This window comes from Muntiacus reevesi, chromosome 2 (assembly GCF_963930625.1).
Source record: "Muntiacus reevesi chromosome 2, mMunRee1.1, whole genome shotgun sequence".
Classification (NCBI taxonomy): Eukaryota; Metazoa; Chordata; class Mammalia; order Artiodactyla; family Cervidae; genus Muntiacus; species Muntiacus reevesi.
Window position 1 is genome coordinate 60500920 of NC_089250.1, and position 9877 is coordinate 60510796.

General features: G+C 44.8%; 1 protein-coding gene across 2 annotated transcripts in view; it reads left to right on the forward strand.

Moving 5' to 3' along the window:
* The window catches only part of MAPRE1 (microtubule associated protein RP/EB family member 1), a 29690-nt gene extending 20230 nt beyond the window's left edge, over positions 1–9460 (forward strand). For both annotated transcript variants that reach the window (XM_065921828.1, XM_065921826.1), the window contains exons 5-7: positions 268–389; positions 5176–5328; positions 7740–9460. In XM_065921828.1, the coding sequence (XP_065777900.1) occupies positions 268–389; positions 5176–5328; positions 7740–7796 (332 nt within the window). In that variant the 3' untranslated portion in view covers positions 7797–9460. The remainder of the gene's footprint in view (positions 1–267; positions 390–5175; positions 5329–7739) is intronic.
* Positions 9461–9877: the final 417 nt, after the last annotated feature.

Genomic DNA, 9877 nt, shown 5'->3' on the forward strand with positions numbered 1-9877 from the left:
CCCAGCGGAAAAAAGACCACACCTAAAGACTTATTGCCAGCACGAAAGATCATGGCTAAAATTGGTACTTCCCTGTGCTGCCAGGATGCAGAACCACTTTGGGTGATCATGGGGTGTAATCTTGCATGCTGGGCTCTCAGCGGTGGGTCTCTTCACTGCATAGCTGTGGAGAGCAGTTTGTCACAACCTCCTCTTGTTGTCTGGTGGGTTCTTTTTGTCTTGAAATTTCTGCTCTTGGAACAAACGCCAACTCTGTTCCTCTGTCAGCTCCACAGAGGCCCATTGCAACACACAGAACTGCTGCAGCCCCTAAGGCTGGCCCGGGCGTGGTGCGGAAGAATCCTGGTGTGGGGAATGGAGATGACGAAGCAGCCGAGTTGATGCAGCAGGTAGGCATCTCCTGTGTCCACAACAGGAACCCTTTGGGGGAAGGTGCGCTTGCTGCCCTGAGCGGGGAGCTTGGTCTGTGTTCTTGTGGGAAGACCTGCCTTGTCTGCGTATCACAGCAGTGCTAGTGACATGTGTCAGGGCTTTGGGACCTGTGTGGGGACTGTGAGTGTGGACATGAAGACGGAAGAGGGGGGACGGGCAGCTGTTTCTAAGCTTGATTGTTTCTATTAGAAACCAGTATCTGTTTGGAAATGCACGCATAAGGTAGAACCCTGTTGAAAGTCTCTGGAACACTGTCAGGGATGCTGGGATTCAGAGAATGTCTCTTGAATTTTGGCTCTGACAGGAGATAATGTAGAGCTCCTTTCTAAGTAATAATTAAAAAAAAAATATTCTGCAGTGTCCCTGCTGAAATCCTGGGTCACTGGAGAATCGAGTGGAGAGTGGCAAAGCCTATGGCTTTTCTGTTCTTAATAGGTAGATGTTTTAAAACCTCTTCTTTTGAACTAGTTAAGTATCTGAAGACAGTTGGTAGAGGTCTCTGTAGATGAGAACAAATTTTAGATTTTTAAACATTTTCTCACTAATTCTTATAGTTGTTTTGTTTGCTTTTGGATGATCCTTACAATTAATTCCAAATTTAAAAATCAAGGATGCTCTGTAATTCTTATGTTTGAGAATGAACCCTTTCACTTTGCAGAAAGCCAAGTCCTAAAGCTTGGGGGAATTAGCCTCACTTTAATCCAGAACCTCTTGTGACCCAGACCATACTCTGAGGAAATCAGGACATAAAACCTGCCACCAAGATCACATTCATTGGTTTTTTTTTTTTCTTTTCGTTCTTTGATTTGTGTGTGCCCATGGTGTAGGTGCCTTGAGAGGGTGGAGGTGACTGGGTTGGCATCCCCGTTGTTGTGGCGGCCTCAGGCACGCAGTGAGCACTGTGACTGTGAGTGCAGAAGTCCTTGAGGGTGAGGAGGCGTCCCCAGAGCTGCTGGTTTCTAGGCCCAGGTGTACACAGAAAGTGGTGTCAGAAGTAGAGTAAAGGGGTGTCAGTACTGAGACTCGGTGGCCAGCACAGGGTTGGCCTCACGCTCTCCAGAAGAAGATGTGATGGATTCCATGGGACTGCTGTCTGAGCGAGCACTGGATTTGGCGGGGTATAGATTTGCAGCTGGTTCTGGCTCTGCTACTTCTAACTTGGGGCGAGTCACTTAACCTCTGAACTCACTGCCTCATATGCAGTGGGGCCAGCCAATACTTTACTCTTGGTGGTTGGGTGGATTTCACAAGCTGTTTTGCCAAGTGCCTGGAAGGGTTTGGGGGTAAATGGGGTAAGTGGGGGTGGATGAAAGACAGTTGTGATTATTATGGTTCTTGTCTGTGGTCTTGATAGACTGAAAAAGGTTTTGAAATATGTTTTCAAAGTTCACAGGAGTCAGATTTTTTTTTTTTTTAATGAAATATACAACTGTTAACAGCAAAAACAAAACTAGCATTTTTAGAGTGCAGGTGCCAGTGCTCTACTAAGCATTTTGCTTTCGCTTTTGCAGCATTTCTGTGAGGGTTTCCAGAGAAGGACAGCAGTGCAGCTCACATCCAGCCTGTCCAGCCCTGCTTCAGAAATAACATGTGTGGCCAGCACAGGGCTTTGATTTTTATCATTATTATTTGCAATGTGAAGGATTTTAGGTTCTTTGCAGGTTATCAAAGTCCTGTGCACACACTGTTACTGACTCCCATGGCTCATATACATGATCTCTCTGACCCTGAGAGTATTTAAAGTGGTGCATTTGATAAAGGGATGGAGGTCTGGGGGACATGACCGTATTAATCATGAAAAGTGGAGCCTCATGGGCTTGGTGGGCAGTGTTTGCTACACAAATTACCTTTTGGTGTTCATAGCCTTAGGAGAGCTTCAGTGATTCCATATTCATTTTTTTAAATGTAATGAATTTTTATTTTTGACTGCACTGGATCTTCACTGTTGTGTGTGGTTTTTCCCTAGTTGCGGGGAGCTGGGGCTGATCTCTAGTTGAGGTGCACAGGCTTCTTGTTGCAGTTGGCTTCTCTTTTTGTGGAGTACAGACTCTAGAGCATAGTCTTTAGTGGTTGTGGCACATGGGCTTAGTTGCTCCAAGCCATGTGGGATCTTCCCGGACCAGGGATTGAACTGGTGTCCCCTGCCCTTCAAGGTGGGCCCTTGACCCCTGGACCACCAGGGAAGCCCGATTCCACATTCTTAAGTCATCCTGGGGAAGTGTACTGTTAGTTGACTCTAGTCCAAAGCAACACTATTCAGTAGAAATAGAATTCAGTAGAAATAGAATGTAAACTGGAAATCTGAGACATACATATATAGAACTGAAAGTTTTCTGGTAGTCACACTGAAAAAAGTAATAAGAAACAGGTTAATTCTAATAACACTTTACTCGATGTATTTAAAGTATTAGCATTCTGACGTGATCATTACAAATAATTATCAGTGAGATGTTTTACATTTGAACACTGTACTGGGTCTTTGAAATACAGTGTGTATTTGATAGTTACAGCCTGTCTCAATTGCACTGGCTACATTTCAAGTGCTCAGAACACCACCTGTTGGTTCATAGCTACTGTATTGGCCAGTGCCAGGTCCAAAACGTTCTCCTTGGGCTTCTTAGGTTCCAGCTGTTACTTCACTGTAAGAGGATTGTATGCTTGTTGATTGTTTCCTGTGGATTCATGGTTATTGAGGGCTGTCAGGGAGGGTTGCTGCCTTGGCCTTGTGGGTGGGGCCTGTTGGGCTGGTTTCTGGTGCCCTGGATGATTTATAGGTGGGAGAATGTTTCAGTGGGCTTATGGGGGAGGCACCGGTATAACGTGCGTGTACAGGTGGGCTCCAGGCTGCCATGCCATGTGAAGTGCGCCCCTTTCCTTCTCATGTGATTATAGGCCTCTTCTCTTACTCGGGGACCTTGGGCTGAAGATCCAAGCAGCTTTCACTGCTGGGGATAGTCACCTCTGATCCTTTTGTCCCCATCTCCCCCTCCGCTTTGGGAGTAACTGATAGTTTAAGGAGAGGCTACAAACAGCACTTAAAGCAGGGGTGGGGAGAGTGGGGCGGATGAACTATTTTGTTTTGCAGGCGACTAGGTGGTGTTAGTACTTTATTGAAACTTTTTCAGTTATTTTTATTTATTTTTAAATTATTTATTTCTTTTTGGTTGTGCTGGGTCTGTGTTGCTTTGTGGACTTTTCGCTAGTTTCAGAGAGCGGGGGCTACTTTCTTGTTGGGCATGTGGGCTTCTCATTGCAGTGGCTTCTCTTGCTGCAGAACACAGGGTTAGTTGCTCTGCGGCAGGTAGGATCTTCCTGGATCAGGGATCGAACCTGTGTCTCTTGCATTGGCAGGGGATTCTTTACTGCTGAGTCAGCAGGGAGGCCCCTCAGTTATTTTTAAAACTGATTCCTGTGGTTGCTATAGGAATAGTGAGAGTGTCTAGAACCTTGTTTCTAGACCCTTGATTCTGGGTCGATCTGTTCAGGCCTTTGATAGCAAACATTGAAATTAAGTCTGACAAAATGGTCCTGGTAGTTCCAGTCACCTGCTCCTCATCTCTGGATGCCTCTCAACTGCAGGTTGTGAGGGGGCGGGACCTGATCCCTTTGGTTGGGCCTGGCTGCTTCTTCAGGCGGTGGGGAAGCTGGATGAGCTCTTTTAGTAACTAGACGTTCAGAAGGTGGATTAGATTCCTGTAGTGCTTCTGGCTCTCAGAATTCCACTGCCCACATTGTTCTCAGCAGCTGCTCCTTTGATTTCCTGGCTGGGCTTTCCATGGCCCTAGCCTGTAAGGCCTGTGAAGATTTTATATTGTACCATTTGCCATGTAATTTGCATTCACTGAGAGTCATAGTTGAATATACTGGAATGAAGACACACTGGACTGTGAGACTTTTCTTATTCTTGGCTGAACAGAATCCTGACCCACTCACTGAGATGTGTTTTGTCTTTGCCTCTTTGTGGAAATTAGAGTCCCTCAGTGGGGCTCCTGGAAGATCCTGTGGCATGAGTGGTGAACTGACGATATGCTCAGGGATCTAGGGGTGGAATATGGCGGGTGTGCCCCTTTCGTCTGCGCTTGTCTCTCCCTTTTGAGACCTTCTTGGGGGAGAGAGTGACACAGGGACCCTCTCATCAGAGGGTGCTTTCTTTTGAGCCATGGATCACACCCTAGCCCCAACATATTGGGGAGAGAAATAACCATTGAGTTTCTGTGCCCAGGTCCCCCTCAGTACTAGCTATCTTTGGCCCGTATTAGTTGTCTTTAACTAGTTTTGCTCTCCTGCTCATCATTTCTACCCTGCTCCCTTGGACCAGACCTTCTCTTACTGTTGACTTCAGCTTGCAGAAAGACCTGGATTTGACTGACCAAGTGTCCTGGTATGGACTCAGTATACAATTGGCAGCCACTCTGCTGGGCCAGGTTGTGGATTCTGCTTCTATATTTGTCTCAGCACCCATGCCTTTTTCTCTTTGATCTTGTCTTAGTCTCTGAGAAGTACCTGCATGTTTCCTCATGTAGCCTGTCCTTTCGCGGGAATTGTTATAGTCAGAGTGCCATGAATAAGCCCATGCTGTTGATCTGGGGCTGAGGAAAATTGACATCAAGTTAAAATGGGAGTTGTGTCCTCATTAGAGAATTTGATGAAAGATCGCACATCTCCGTTCGGGTGGGAAGTGTAACCTGATGTCTGCTGGTGTGTGGATTCTGGGTGTCTCACCCTTTCTGATGTTTTGTGCAGGTCAACGTATTGAAGCTTACTGTTGAAGACTTGGAGAAGGAGAGAGACTTCTATTTTGGAAAGCTGAGGAACATTGAGTTGATTTGCCAGGAGAACGAGGGGGAGAACAACCCTGTGCTGCAGAGGATCGTGGACATTCTCTACGCCACAGACGTGCGTGCTGACTTGGGGGTGCTTTCTTGCCATTTTGCCACCTAAGAGAAAACATTTTATCTGGTGCTTTTGGCAAGCTCAGTACTGATGCGTGTTGTGTTTCAGCATAGCATTCGTTTAAAGACTTCATTGTTGACCCTCAGAGTCCGCCAGAGGCGGGTACTTCACCCTCTGCCTCGAGGTCTGAAGCCTTTGAGGCTGGCACAGGACGCTGAGGTGGCCGGCTGCCCTGCTTCTGTAGCTTGTGGCCACTGGTAGGTCACGAGTGCCACCAAGTGCTCTTAATCCTGCCATCCCCGCTCCACCCCGCTCAGGTTGGACCCCTCAGTGTGAGTTGCTGCCTCTTTTTATATGGCCCCAGGTGTGCCCTGGAGAACCAGGCACATGGCCCCTGTTTAATGTCTGCTGCCCACAGCTACGAGAGGTACCCTTTTCCTCCCACACTGGAATGTGCCCGGTTCCCATTTCTCCACATTGTCTTGTGATCACGTCTCTTGGGAGTCATGTGTATTCTATAGCTGAATAGGAAAAACTCATTTTCCCTGGATTTAGGATTTGACATTTTGCTCTGTCCACTGTTTAATGGCTATAATTATTAATAGTTCTTTTGCCATGCCCAGCAGTGTCTTGAGGATCAAGCTATAGTCTGTCTTGTCTAAGTGTTTCACAGTATGTGGCCATATACAAATACAAGGTAACATTAATGTTGTTATTAGCAATGTCCTCTAAATGTATTAAGTGAATTTGGAGGTATTAAGACTGATGACTGAAAAGTTGATAATTTGTTCAATAAATCTGTATTTCAGGCTTGTAGTGTGCCAGATAATGCAAACAAAGGTAATGATGATATAGGTGTCTTTGGGTTTAGTCCGAGTATTGTTTTAGTGGAGTCATACGTTAAGTAAATTTAGCCATAGAGGTTTAGTTTAAAAAAAAGATAGTGGTTGAAGGGGGAGTCTTAAGTTTTTATGGTGGTGTAGCCATTAGCTCATGCCAGATGCCTGGCGTGAGTGTGAGGTGGGAGTCACACATCCGAGGTTTCCCACACCGCTCATGTTTGGTCAGCCTTGTTAGTTGTGTGTAAACAGACCACCCACAGCACCTGCAGTAGCATGCAGGTTCCTTCTTGTTGTTCAGTCATGTCCGACTCTTTGCGACCCCATGAACTGCAGCACACCAGGCTTCCCTGTCCTTCACCATCTCCTGGAGCTTGCTCAAATTCATGTCCATTGAGTCAGTGATGCTATCCAACTGTCTCATCTTCTGTCGTTCCCTTCTCCTAAGGGGGATGCAGGTTCCTAAGTGCAGTCAAAAGAAGGCATGTGGGAGGTGGGAGGGGGATCGGGATGGGGAATACATGTAACTCCATGGTTGATTCATGTTAATGTATGACAAAACCCCCCCAAAAAAAGTAGAGACATTACTTTGTCAACAAAGGTCTGTCTAGTCAAGGCTATGGCTTTTTCCAGTGGTCATGTATGGATGTGAGAGTTGAACTATAAAGAAAGCTGAGCACTGAAGAATTGATGCTTTTGAACTGTGGTGTTGGAGAAGACTCTTGAGTCTCTTGGACTGCAAGGAGATCCAGCCAGTCCATCCTAAAGGAGATCAGTCCTGGATGTTCATTGGAAGGACTGATGTTGAACCTGAAACTCCAATACTTTGGCCATCTCATGCGAAGAGCTGACTCATTTGAAAAGACCCTGATGCTGGGAGAGATTGAGGAAAGGAGGAGAAGGGGACGACAGAGCATGAGATGGTTGGAAGGCATCTCCGACTCAATGGACATGGGTTTGGGTGGACTCTGGGAGTTGGTGATGGACAGGGAGGCCTGGCGTGCTGTGGTTCATGGGGTTGCAAAGAGTCGGACACGACTGAGCGACTGAACTGAACTGAACTGAAAATATTAATAAAATACAATGATGTATACATTCTGCTTTAAGCAACAACAACAAAAAAAGAAGAAGGCATAAGGGAAAAGCTGGCAGTGTGGACAGTTTATTGAGAGGAGATGATGTGGTACTATTATGGTGACTTCAGGGATTTTTTGAGAGTCAGTTTTCTTAAATAGCTTTATTGAAGTTCAGTTGGTGTAATGAACAACATGTATTTAAGTCCAACTTGATGTATGATGTTGCCATCATCAAGCCAGTGGACACATCCATCACCCTGAACAGTGTGAGGGTGCGTTTGTGCTCAGTTTTGGCCGTCTGGGCGATGTGGCTTCACTGCCTCACTAATAGAAAAGCAACCACTTCGTCTTGTGTCGTTCAGTGCCAAGTGTGTGGTAGAGACAGGAAGAACCGTTGACTTTCAGAAGCTTCAAATATGAGGAAAGGGAACCTACAGTAGAAACTGATCTTTCATTCAGCGTTGAATAATCGCTTTCCCCTCTCATCTTCCCTTTTCAGGAAGGCTTCGTGATACCTGATGAAGGGGGCCCACAGGAGGAACAGGAAGAGTATTAATAACCTGGACCAGCCGAGCAACATCCGAATTCTTCACTCCAAATCATGTGCTTAACTGTAAAATACTCCCTTTTATTATTCTTAGAGGACTCACTGGTTTCTTTTCATAAGCAAAAAGTACCTCTTCTAAAAGTGCACTTTGCAGAAGTTTCACTCCTTTTCCAATAAGTTTTGAGTTAGGAGCGTTTACCTTGTAGCAGAGCAGTATTAACATCTAGTTGGTTCACCCGGGGAACAAAGAGGCTGACCATGGGGCTCACTTTGTGGATGCTGGTAGCACTGATAGCTGGAGAAGGTGGAGACCTCAGTAGAGAAATGTAAAGACTGATTTGAATTTTAAGTTAATGTGAAATCTTGGCAGAGAACGTTTTAATAAATAAATGCCTTAAGAGTATTTAAAAGATGCTTCCATATTTCAAAATATAAAATGTGTGTTTGACATTGTGTCTGGGAAGGAAGGGCTGGAACCTGGAGCCTTTGGGACCTGCTCTTCCCAGCCTTCGCAGGACTGCTTGATCCTCATAAGCCCAGACGTTGGCCCAAAAGCAAAATTTAAAAAGTTATTTTGTAAGCCATTTTGATGTCCTTGACCAATAGCATGCCTGTTAAGAAGCAAGAGGCATTGTTGCCTGGATGAATAGCGGGTGTGTTTCAGGCCTGAGACGTCTGAGTCAAAGAGCTTGATTTTCATTGAGCATTTCTCTGGTGATTTTTCCAGTTATCCCTGATAATTCTGTGTACTGTGTGTGGTTTTTTTTTTTTTTTTTTTTTGGAAATGAGGTGTGTCCAGTTTTTAAACCTAACAACTACTTTTGGGGACTTGCCCACATCTCTGGGATTTGAATGGGGGCTGTGTCCAGTTTTACTGTCTTCTAAGTTTACATTTAACATGTTCCTCTTCTCTACTCCCCTTGCCCACTGGGGACTCCTCTTTGGCTCCTTAAAATTTGCTGCTTAGAGTGGAAGTTCAGCAGGCAGGTGATCATACTGCAAGTTCTTTCTGGACCTCTGGCAAAGGGAGTGATCAGTGAAGGCCACCACTCCCTTGGGATCTGCAAGGCTGGGTGTTTTTTCGGTACCTGCTGTCCACAGCCCTCCACTGTTATCAGAATACTTTGCCAGTGCACTAATCTCTTTGGAGATAAAAATGTTAGCGTGTTACTAAATGTTAATTTTCTTTTGCAGAAAATATAGTACCATGTCTGAATTAATTATTAATATTTAAAATATTTCATTCCTTAACTCCCTCATTTGCTTTGCTCACAGCTGACTCAGTTCCTTTGGCAGAATTCTGCAACATGTGTGTCACCCACTACTGAGATTGTTCAGCCCCTGATGTATTTGTATTGATTTGTTTCTGGTGGTAGCTTGTCCTGAAATGTGTGTAGCAAGCAGGTATTTTATGATAAAATTGTTGTGTAGTGCATGCTCTGTGTGGAATTCAGAGGAAAACCCAGATTCAGTGATTAACAATGCCAAAAAATGCAAGTAACTAGCCATTGTTCAAATAACAGTGGTGCTATTTCTCTTTTGTGGCCTTTTAGACTTTTGTTGCCCTAAAATTCCATTTTGTTGGGAACCCATTTTCCACCTGGTCTTTCTTGACAGGGTTTTTTTTCTACTTTTAAACAGTTTCTAAATAAAATTCTGTATTTCAAGAGTGTCATGTCTTCTGAAATTTGTCTTGCCCTGGGTATATTCTTTTAGGTTCAAATGATAAGGTAGCCATGCTTCTTCCTTAAATTAGGGCTGATCTTTTGAAATCCTTCACTGTTTTTTCCAGATGTGCTTATTTCTAAGACTGTTTCTTTTTTCTTCATTCAAACAGGACACTTCTAAGCCGTTTTCACACTTTCATGTTACTGTGAGAGGGCTTTCAGAAGTGTGGGGCTTGGCCTCAATGCCATGAAGCTTTTTCAGGCTGTTTCCTTCAGAGAAAATCTTCAGGACCGAGCTTGGTGGATACCATGGGGCAGTACTGTTGTATTTTTTCCCCTGAAAGTGTGTTTCAAAGTCAGTAAACACAGCCAATCTATAACAATCCAAAATCATCTTTAAAAATTCTATACTCAGAAATGAGT